General features: G+C 34.5%; 2 protein-coding genes across 6 annotated transcripts in view; both read right to left on the bottom strand.

Annotated features, from left to right (window-relative positions):
- Nucleotides 1-4672, bottom strand: part of rad51ap1 (RAD51 associated protein 1) — a 41622-nt gene extending 36950 nt beyond the window's left edge. For 2 of the 4 annotated variants that reach the window (XM_087246766.2, XM_087246764.2), the window contains exons 1-3: nucleotides 3993-4672; nucleotides 1930-2106; nucleotides 1692-1842 (exon numbers count right to left, since the gene is read on the bottom strand). In XM_087246766.2, the coding sequence (XP_087102892.2) occupies nucleotides 1692-1729 (38 nt within the window). In that variant the 5' untranslated portion in view covers nucleotides 1730-1842; nucleotides 1930-2106; nucleotides 3993-4672. Of the gene's footprint in view, nucleotides 1-1691; nucleotides 1846-1929; nucleotides 2107-3992 lie in introns of all 4 variants that reach the window. The other 2 variants (XM_087246767.2, XM_087246765.2) reach the window with 1 other exon arrangement.
- A 289-nt stretch (nucleotides 4673-4961) lies between these two features.
- Nucleotides 4962-10510, bottom strand: tigarb (TP53 induced glycolysis regulatory phosphatase b). Of its 2 annotated transcripts, none has more exons than XR_015481850.2 (6): nucleotides 10355-10482; nucleotides 8260-8297; nucleotides 8062-8183; nucleotides 7703-7780; nucleotides 7159-7614; nucleotides 4962-5629 (listed from the first exon to the last, which is right to left on the bottom strand). XR_015481850.2 is itself a non-coding variant. In NM_200191.1 (6 exon segments), coding segments are annotated over 6 exon segments (774 nt in total). In that variant the 5' UTR covers nucleotides 10387-10510; the 3' UTR covers nucleotides 4962-5236.
- Nucleotides 10511-11912: the final 1402 nt, after the last annotated feature.

The following is an 11912-nucleotide window of genomic DNA, read 5'->3' on the forward strand; positions in this document are numbered from 1 at the left end:
ACAAGATTTATTTTTAAAGGCAATATTGGACAATTTCAGAAAATTTGGGGCCCTTTCTTTTATTACTTCATGGGGAATTCTTCCCCCCAAAGCAATGTATTGTAACTAAAAGTTGTTTTGATTATCTCTGTAGTGTATACTTACAGGCTGGGCTTGGGGTGTTTTTTTTTTTGTTTTGTTTGTTTGTTTTGTTTTTGTAAATGTATGCATATCAGAAAACTAATCCTGTGATTATTGTAAATTTATTCAACGACCAAATAAAAAACTTATTTGACAAAAAAAAAAAAAACTATTTTACATAATAAATGTGTGTGTATATATATATATATATATTTTGTTTGTTTGTTTGTTTGTTTGTTTGTATACTTTATTGTCCCTAAATGAGAAATTTTCTGTGGACTCACACAGCACTTCAGCAAGTTCTTACACAATAACAATTAAAATTAAGTCAACATGCAAAAGAATTACATACACTATCTATCAGTGTTCAACAGTCTGATTGACACTGGAATAAAAGAAACACTGATTAAGATAATAATTTTAAAAAAATTCAAATTGTAATAGGATACATTTCGAGCACAACGTTTACTGTTTTAAATCCGAATAGCTCTGGAGCTCATACTTTATTTAAAGAAGACACTATTTTTATGCAGATTATCCACTGAAGTGCAAAAATGTAACTTTTTAATTAAAGCAAGTTGCGTTTCAAATTAGAAGATAAAATCTCAAAAACTGAGCTTTGTTTAATTATTAGTTGAATACAGTACTCTAAACATTTCCAGAAGATGAAATCTGATTCCCAAGTATTTCCAAATTCAATAATTTATTTATTGTCCTTCAGCTTAGTCTCGATTTCAACACTGCGGAATGAACCGCCAACTATCCCAGCATATGTTTTGCGCAGTGGATGCCCTTCCAGTTGTAACCCAGCACTGGGAAACACCCATTCATTCGTTCACACACACTACAGCCAATTTAGTTTATTCAATTGACCTATAGTGCATGTCTTTGGGCTGTGGGGGAAATCGGAGCACTCAGAGGAAACCCACGCGAACATGTGGAGAACATGCAAACTCCACACAGAAATGTCAACTGACCCAACGGGGACTTGCTTGCTTTGAGGACTCTCTTGCTTGCCCCTTAATTTAGAATATTATTGCAAAATATTTTTTAAATGATAAAATTCATATTAATTATTATACACTGAGCCACCGTGCCGCCCTATTTCCAAATTGCTATTTATTTTTACCTTGAACAACCCATTTGTGACCATTTTTCAGAACAATTGAATCTTTTCGAATCATTTTAATGTTTTTTGTTTTCCCTTGATCAAAATCTTTAAAAAGTATGGCATCACTGATACGATTTCAAGTAGAAATTATAATTAAAAAAACAGGTTTCCCGACATGAACGAAAAAAAAAGTGTAATATTGTTTGGTGGTCTTATCAAGTCTACACTTGTCTAGTTTGATTGTTGGGTTTGGAGGATCAGACTGACCCGCTGGGAAAAACAAACCAAACAGTTAAGTGGAACTGCAGCAGAACAAAACATTGTGGGCACGTGGCTTTGTTTGGGTGTCTAAACTGTGTGGAAACTAAATAAAACTGCAGGGTTAATATAGAAGTGGCCTTTTCCTGTCTATGGACACAACAGCTGTTTGAGTGTACAAATAAATTGGACAATAACATACCTGAAGCTGCTGCTGCAGAGCTTTGATGATGAGCACATTGGCAGCTTCAGCACGAACACATGTGCATGTAAGAAATGTGATTTGTCTGAGCAGATATTTTAGGATCGTCTGGAGGAGTTGAAGAATGTGTGGCCACAAACTAGTCTATCGTCTGCTTGGATTGCAGGACGTCAGTCAGTGCTTTTGAGTCGTCCAGGTCCCCTGCGTGACCAACTCAACCAAATTGCCGCCCACTTACCGGCAGGAAAATGACAAGCCTTAGAAGATCACTAAGTTTCCCTCGCCGGAGAAAATGAGGGACCAAAGATGGTGAATGTTTCCTGTTGGAGTGGGCGGCAGAGAAGACGTGTCCCATTCTCCTACCCATCAGCAGGTTGGCACATCTGTCCTCCAGAGGTCAGTAGCACAGCGCCATCTATTGGATGAGGAGACACAATTCAATTAGCCTAAAATCATAGAATCGGACGATCAATATAAATACAATCTTCAAATGCCCATTTTTATGATGGACATTTGATATTTTACCTTCTGATCACTAATAGGTTTACACATACATACCATCGCATAATCGATATAATCCAATAAAATATGAAATTGAAAATAGTATACCCTAATATGCATTACGTCACTTTCCATTAGACTGGCTCCTTCGTTGTCTTTGTTCATTTTCCCCACACAAAGAAATACTTAGGAATAACTTTAAAGTCTTAATTCATGAGAAATCTCTTTTTATTGATAGGTGGTTTGTTTTTGTTTTGGACTTATTTAAAAATTATGGCAATATTCTGGAATATGAGGAGTTTATGAGTTTATGGTATAATTTCCGTCTGCCAGCCACAACCTTCAATTGTGTTATATATAGTTTGTCACCAAGTTCATTCACACATTTATTTTATTTTCGGCTTATTGCCTTTATTAATCCGGGGTCGCCACAGCGGAATGAACCGCCAACTTATCCAGCACGTCTTTACCTATATTTTACAGTCTATTGTCTTTATGCAGCAAATACCCTTCCAGCTGCAACCTATCTCTGGGAAACAATCACACACAATCATTCACACTCATACACTACTGACAATTTAGCTCACCCAATTCACCTGTACCACGTCTTTGGACTGTGGGGGATACCGGAGCACCCGGAGGAATATGCGAACGCAGGGAAAACATGCAAACTCCACACAGAAATGCCAACTGACCCAGCCGAGGCTCGAACCAGCGACCTTCTTGGCTGTGAGGCGACAGCACTACCTACTGCGCCGCCATGTCAAGTTATGTGAATTTATTTAAAATGTTTCTTTACTTCAATGAGGGGAAAACAATTACACCTAAACTTTTTTTTTTTGGATGGAGATTCTTTTTTTGATTAAAAAAAATGTGACAACCGACATGTCAGACGATTGTTACATTACTCTATACCTCCCAAAGATGTACATTTTTCTGGACCAATTCCTCTGACAGCATTCAATGGAAGAGAGCATGGTTATTACCTAAAAAAATTAGCATGTCCAACAAAGAGAGATACATTTTAAGATTTTGCATATGTATATCCTACAAATTCCCAAATTGCTATTTATTTTGAAATATCTAATTTGTGTACTTTCTGCAATAAACATGAAGAGACTTTATTTCACTTATTCTATAGTTGCACTCAATCACTCACGTCTTTGGAATAACATTTTTTATTTATCGTCCTTATTTAAATATGATTTAAATTTGTCTATAAAAGATATATTTCTGTATCTCTCAGGCAATGATCATGATCTCGATCTTCTTGTTATTATTATTTGTTCCACTCTTAATATTTTTCACACAAAAATAAGTTTCTAAAGGCAGTCCCTAGATTTAATACTTTTACTTGCAGAAACTGAATCTCTTATTATTAATAATAAGAAAAATAAGTTTCCTAAAGCTTATGATAATCTTTTTTTTTCTTAAAAATTGAGGCTTTGTAAAGTTTGTATTGTTTTCTGTTTGTTTGTTTTTTTGTTATTATTTTTTTCTTCAATGCAGTGATGTTATTATTCTTATATTCAATAATAATAACACCAAAAACGTTGTCTTTGTTTATATCCCATCTCAAAACCTCTGAAAATCGTTTCCCTTAACCTTTGGCACTTGATTTTATGTTTGTTTTAAATAGTGTGCATAGTGTGTACGTATATCTGACTCGTTAACTCGTTAGACTGTAACGTTACTGCACTTTGGTGGTTAAGTGCTTTATAAATAAAGTTTGAATGAATGAATGAATGAATGAATGAACGTCAACCAAAAAATATAAAACGCAGACATTATTTAACTTACCTTGTGTTTTTCAAGACAAGTCATGTCCTTCTGTACTCTGTGGAAAAAAAACAGCAGACAAAGCACACTATCTAGGCTAAGTTAACGTTACATGTTTGAAAATTCAGTTAAAACGTCGTGCTCGCTCTTGTCCATGACTATAGTTTTGATAAAACGTTTTGAAGGATGGTCATACACGACACAATCCATTAATTTCAAGTGTTCTGAGCGTATATGGTAAAAAATAAAACGCAATTTGATGTATTATTAGCGAAAATTCTGAACTCATCGACCGTTAATTTGCCATGCGCGTTCACGCACTCCGACCGCTGACGTGATTACTTTTTCAGCAAACGAAGTGTGTATTTACGTCACAGTTTGTTTTTTATGACGTATTGTTTTTAACCTTCAATTTCTGAGCGAGTCGGAGAGAATTGCTACGCTAATATTATGGTGAACAACAGCAGAACATCAATTTAATGGTCAAGGTAAGGACTTTTGATTCAATATTTTGTTTTTTTGTTTCAATTAGGCCTACTTTAGGCTGATATAATTTTATATCACAGACATGTAAACACATTGGTAAACACTGAACATTCTTAAATCTAGATAAATATAGTAAAGAAGCAAAATAACAAAATTATACATGAATAGTTTTTGCTTTTAAAAGTGCTAGTAGTCTATGAACAATGCTGTTGTTTATCTTAAGTGATTGTAACCTCACATTAAAATCACTGCTTTAGCTTCACTTTTAAAAACAATAATTAACAAAAGAAGAAATTAAAATGATTAATTTAACTGTGAGAAATATGCTACGCCATTTCCCTGACTTGACTGTCCAATATTTTTTTTAATTTCAAGCATACTTTGATTCATTTCAATACACTTTTCAATACATTCAAATATTTTCTCTGCACACAAAGTATACATTTCCAAGGGAAAATACTTACTACTAACTTACAAATCCAAAAACAAATCAAACTTCCTTGATTTCAAGTTTCAGCATTTCTTTTATTGCATGAAAACGAATACATGTACACATTACGTGTGAATATAGAGGCCAAAACTGCGGTGGTGCAACTTTAAAGTGCTTAAATAATGGACGACATCAAAAAAGACATCTTATGAGTGTTTACGTTCAGCCAGCTCACAAAACTGCATTTAAATAATACTCATGATAAAATCAAACACACAGACTTGTAATGTGCTTCAGTTGCTGGGTTTGCAATACAAACTGTCAAATCAAGCAGTCTTAGTGAGCCCTGTCAGTCAGAGTTTTTGACTTCCTCCAGGTGGTCTTTTCTGTTGATAAAGACCCCCTGTATGCGTGTGGCCCGCAGGACACTCTCTTCCCTATGGATGGTGAAGATGAACCTGCTGATGCCAGTGTTTGGACATGGAGAAAACACCTGGTTCATCTTAAGACCTGCGGGCAGACAGCACTGCAGATCCTCCACCAGATGACGCACAGATATGCGGATAAACGCCCCGTGACTGACCATCAGAGCGTGGACGGGTACGTTCTGTGCTCCATCGTCTGCCAGTCCAGCGATCACAGGCTGATCTGCTTCCGATGGCGCAGAGCTCAACGCAGAGCCGTGCTCCTCTAACATGCGCTGAAACAAGGATTTGAGGAACTTCTTGAAGCGAGTCTTTACCTGGAGAGACAAAAGCAGGATCTTCTGTGTGAGCATTTGGATGCTGTTAGAAAATAATACTAAAATGACTAAACAAGCAATTTTGTAGGTCAGAAGCTGCTTTTAAATGTTTTCAGGAGAAATCTCACATACGCTCACCAATTTAAATCAGCATTCATTCATTTTCCTTCAGCTTAGTCTCTTATTTATCAGGGGTCACCACAGCAGAATTAACCGCCAACTATTACAGCATATGCTTTATGCATTGGATTCGACAGTGGGGGATCCCGAAGCACCCAGAGGAAACCCATGCCAACACGGGGAGAACATGCAAACTTCACACAGAAATGCCAACTGGCCCAGCCGGGGCTTAAACCATCGACCTTCTTCCTGTGAGGCGAGTACTATACTATAATTATAATATAGCTGCAATCACAATACTCCTTCAATACAGGCTTTTTGCGGTATTACCTTTTGCATTATTTAAAGAAAGTCATATTTCTTTTAGTTTTAGTCTTTAGTTTTAATTTAAAACTGCTGAGGTTGATATTATTAGCCCTCTTAAGAAATATGAAACATTATTATGTTTGATTGCTATGGAACATAGCACTGCTGACCAATGGCTTGCCTAATTAACCTAGTTAAGCCTTTAAATGTCACTTTAAGCTGAAAACTAGTCTATTGCAAAATATTATGTACTGTCATCATGGCAAAGAAGAAAATAAATATTTATTAAAATCAATTATGTTTAAAAATCCTTCCAAAATTACATTAAATGTTATTATAATATGTACAATATGATTACAGTTGTTTTTTGTATCATAATCAAAAATAAAAACACATGTGCAACTTAATATTTTTATAGAAGCTGTGATACATTGGAAATTAAGAATTTTTACAAACTTTTAATACAAAACTAAAATCATAATTTTCCCAAAAAATATTAAGCAGCAAGATTGAATAAAGACAGATTACATTTTAAAATAGAAATCCTGTATTTTACATGACTATTATTATGTTAAACATTCAACTAGTAATATATTTGACAAATTTCTGTCACAACATCCAGCTGAACCTCATAAATCTACCTCATATTTCCATTTGAAATGAAGAGCGATGATATGTTTCAGGCTCATTCTAAAACGTACTGCTATATACATTTCTGGAGAGCGCCAAATACATCCCAGGAGCAACGTTTTTTTAAACTTTTTTTTTTGTTTTCGCAACTTCACCAGAGGCCGCTGTGTATGCTTTTGCTCAAATTTCTCTCACGGGTGCAATTTGTGCCTGCTCTTCTCAAGTAAGTCCACCAGAGGCCGCTTTCGACTGATTGACTCACCCACCCTCCTCCTTCCCTAAACCCAACCAATAGTGTCTTCAAAAGCACCGAATGACTCACCCACCCTTCCCTAACCCAACCGTCAGTTTTAAAATGCAATCCAAAAAAAGAAAAGCCCTCGCCTGTTTTTTACTACATTTTCAGATTTTACCACATTCTTACCCTGTTATTTACTTGTTTGTTTTATTAGTAGTTTCTATTTTTGTCTTACCAGCTTTCTGGAACTGTTCCTCGCCTGAGTCAAACTCCGTTGTCGTGATCAACTCCACTCTGCATCTCAAGTCCACCAACGTACGCAGCAATATACTGGACAAACTGGTAACAGTGGGAAAGCCGTCCATACAGAGGTAAGCGGTCAGCTGGTAAGTGCGATAACGAATGGCATCATATTGCCCCGTAGCATTTGTCTTAAAGATGAAATGCAGCCCTACGTACTTCTGGCTACATAATTCACAATCTCCAGAAATGTATATAGGGGTATATTATCAGAAAGAGCCCATGTTCGATATCTTGCAACATTTAAGGCTATTTCTATGAGGGAAAGTTCAGTTTCTACCTGTTCCAATGTCTCTCCCCCGGGCGGTGTGTAATCTCTACAGGCTTGACCTGCTGCATTCGCCATGTTCTTCAAATGTTCCTTTGGTCTTCCCTCTGCAACCCCAAAACCCTGTTTAAAAACACAACATGCAGCAAATAAAAACCTGGACCAATGAATCTGAAGCTTGGCAAAGCTTGACAGCTTGGCAAACACTCACCCTCTCTCTGAGTAAAGGATCCAATATCATCTCAGTCGCAGAAGAATGAAGATTGTTTCCTAAAATGATCTCAGCTGTCTTAAATGAGAAGTTACAAACAGTTGAAGTCAGAATTATTAGTCCTCCTAAATTATTAGGCCTCCTGTATATTTTTTCCCTAATTTCTGTTTAACGGTAAGGAGATTTTTTTCAACACATTTCTGAACATGATAGTTTTAATAACTCATTTCTAATAACTAATTTATTTTATCTTTGCCATGATGATATTTTAAAACACTAGTATTCAGCTTAAAGTGGCATTAAAAGGCTTAACTTACTAAGGCAAGTTAGTGTAATTAGGCAAGTCTTTATAAACACACCTGTATAGCTCTTTGTAGATTACTGACAAAGACATTGGTGAAATGCAGATCTTTTAGGTAGCGTCCAGCAGCCGCCGCCTGCTGATGTCCCGTGTCTGACAGAGGTGTGTCAATACCCTGACCTACACATCAGATAAAAAAACGAACATTTAGACACTGAAAAGGTCTTTAGGGTTACATAATAGAGTGTTTATCTACCTTGCAGCAGTTTATCTCTGTTGTACTGTGTTTCTCCACTAGGAAAAAAAGAGCAGACACAAATAATGAATGACTTCAGAAAAGACTCTTCACATTCTGGTCAATTCGATTTGAATTAATTAAAGAAATTGTTAGGCAAGGCATACAACCTAAAGCAATTTACAGAACATTTGAATGGAGTTCAGTAACACAACACTTTACAGAAGTCACAATGAACTATATACAAAGCTAGTGCTTTTCAGACAATTATAAATTCCCGATGAAAGTTTAATGTGACAATTTTTAATTTCATAAGGTTGCTTTTACAGTATCGATGTTGTAATGTCATTACAATACATTCAGTTAAATAGACTTAAGCTATCATTTAGTTGTTTAAGCATAAAACGAGAAGAAAGACCATGCAAATGCTAGCATCATCAGGATCAGCAAGCGAACGCAAAAACTCCATTAAAAATACTGGGTTAAAATAAAAGTGTCATATTTTAAAGACATGGTGGGGGAAATGGAATTTAATGCAGTGCATCTTGTCTGGTCTGAGATCCGCTTTATATTGTATATCAGTCAGACAGTGAAAGTCACTGATTTTTAAAGAAATCAAATATTAAACGTGGCGATTTTATAATGAAAAGATTCAGTTCACTGGAAGCACTGGGGCTGGCTGAAATTAAAAGTCTGTGTGCATATAGCCAATTACCAAATTACCGATATTTACTCAAATATATATTATATATACATAATAAGTATACAAACTTCACACACATATATATATTACAAGACAAATTTTTATTTTAGATGTAATTAATCTTTGCCCAGCACTTTAAACAAATATGGGCTATAGAAAAAATTGAAAAAAACACAGTAAAAATTTTATGACATCATTTTGATCAGTAGGACAACTTTTTTTTTTACAAATTCATATTTACAAAATTGTTAATAATAATAATATTAATGATAAAAATAATAGTATAGACTAGGGCTGCGCAGTATATCAGTTCAGCATCGATATCACATTGTGATCATTCGCAGTAGACACATGGCAGGATATGCAATGCTGAGTTTGTATTATAATTTATCCTTTGCATGTGTTTTTGATGCCTGTGATTGTATCATGATTTTAAAATCGTTCAGGCAAAGAAATTGTACCATGTGACCTTAACTAGGATTATTTTTATCATTCAGTTACTTATATACTGTTTTACTCGGGAAATGATAAACACTTGAATTTTGTTGTATCTTTTGTCTTGGTTATGTATTTATAGATTGTTACGCATTAAAATACTCACAACACATGCAAATGGAGAAATGCACTGCAAATAGCACAGACCACAACGAAAATGTGTCGGGGAAATTTAGAGATTATTAGATTTTATGGAGATGCCCTCCCACTGCAGAATCATCCCAATTGATCTAACATAATATTTTATTTACAAATAGAGATATTTAGTCATCTGGTAAAACTGTATTCATATCACAATATATATTGCAAAATAAACAAATATTACAATGCTAGATTTTCCTATATCGTGCAGCCCTAATATAGACTTCTGTATAGGTGTAGAAAATTTAAAAGATCGATTCGATTTTAAATTTGATTTGGATTGTGAATGTGCTTCAATAATATTCAATTTCCAAAAGTTGTAGCAACAATGTTGTACATAGTAATGTAGAGGTCACTGGATGTTTTTCAGTGTTTTGACTCTCAATAATGACTTCAAACCACACTGAACTGAGCTAAACTGAACTGAACTTAAACACTAAAAACTGAACTACCCTGATCCAGTTACTATGACCATTTATGTGAAGCTGCTTTGACACAATCTACATTGTAAAAGCGCTATACAAATAAAGCTGAATTGAATTGAATGTTTTCAAGTACAGTCAAATCCTGCGAATATTATGTAAGGCGCGTTCTTGTAAACATGTATGAAGTGTATCAGCAGACATGTGGTTATGACTTTGAGCAGATGCAAATAAAGTGCATGTCCTCTCTGTCCCTACAATAACGCCAATAACGTTTCATAGTAGTAAAGATGCGTCAACATTTTTTATACAAGTAAAAAGCAAAACAGACATAAACACACAATCGCCCACTTACTGTCGAACGATCGTTAATGCAAATGTGAGCATAATACTGGTCTGTTACAGTAGATGAAATGTATGACCGCTCTTCCTGGCTCACGAGCCAACGTGTGTTGCAGATAAATGACGTCACTGAAGTCTGTCTCCCTCCTGTGGAGATTTCTGCAATTGTATTTTCTGGGTGGATGTGGAACATTTTCTAAGGAAAACAAATATTGTATTCAAGCTAAAACATTTTGATATTTGTATTTATTATGTTAATACATGTAAAAAAAAAAAAAAAAAAAAAACTTTCTAGTACAACTTTTTATTATCATAGGAAAGTTTCATACACATGAAAAAATGGACTGTATCAAAGCCGAATTTTTGTTAATTTCCCTCAAGAGACTAAGGACTACTGCACAAGTTTGGAGAACATTGTTAATAATAAAGCAAAAGAGACTTAAGGAATATAAAATCTTCAATTACTGAATGTTTTCATAATATTTTATATTTCATTATATTATATTAAATAATTAATTTATTATATTATATTAAATAATTATTATATTATATTATTTTATATTATATTATATTATTATGCTATATATTATATTAAATAATTATCATATTATATTATGCAATTATTAAATTATATAATATTATATTATATTATATAATTATTATATTATATTATGCTATATATATTATATTAAATAATTATTATTATTATAAACTTTACATACACACTCTAGGGATATCAAAAAGTTATTCTACATCTTATAAAAAGAGGAATAATAGGTTCACTTTAAGTTGCAAATTAAATTGTAATGTGACGTACAAGTAGAAATGGTAGCATTTAAATGTTTGCTCTAATTCCATAAAGAATGAAAAGTAGGATTGCATTCATTACAATGCTGTGGGATGTTTGTAGCCAAATTCAATATCTATTTCAAAATGCATTGTGAGCCAATAAGCAAAACTAACCACACGAGGGCGCAACTATCCTACGTTCTGATGTAAAAAACAATCACATTTTTTAAAGTCTTAATTAACTAAACTGCCTTTTGTGTACTGTGAATGGGTGTTTCCCAGTACTGGGTTGCAACCGAAAGGGCATCCGTCGTGTAAAACATATGTCGGAATAGTTGGCGGTTCATTCCGCAGTGGCGGCCCCTGATTTAACAAGAGACTAAGCTGAAGGTAAATGAATGAACTCACAGATGTATTCAAATTGAAATTTATTGAATTGATTCTGTGACAGGCCAAAATGAGGTAAGTGTTCCAACTTACAATCAATGCGTGACAATAATAAACAATTATGAAATGCCACTTATTTTGATCCCGCGGTGAAACTTTAAACAACAGGTGGCTGCTAAGACACAATTCAAATGAAATAAAAATAATATTTAAAATCTAAACGCTTTCCCCACCCCATAATAATCTACAGATATATGATTGGCGAGGGTGTATTTGATAGGCTAATAAAAGAACAAACCTAGGGGCATAACCTGTGGGGTAATAAACTACACTCTTTAAAAATAACAAAACTTCCTGATTTAAGTATTGTGAGGTATTGTGACTGTGGGCAGGAA

Source organism: Danio rerio, chromosome 4, assembly GCF_052040795.2.
Source record: "Danio rerio strain M-AB ecotype USA chromosome 4, GRCz13ab, whole genome shotgun sequence".
NCBI lineage: Eukaryota > Metazoa > Chordata > Actinopteri > Cypriniformes > Danionidae > Danio > Danio rerio.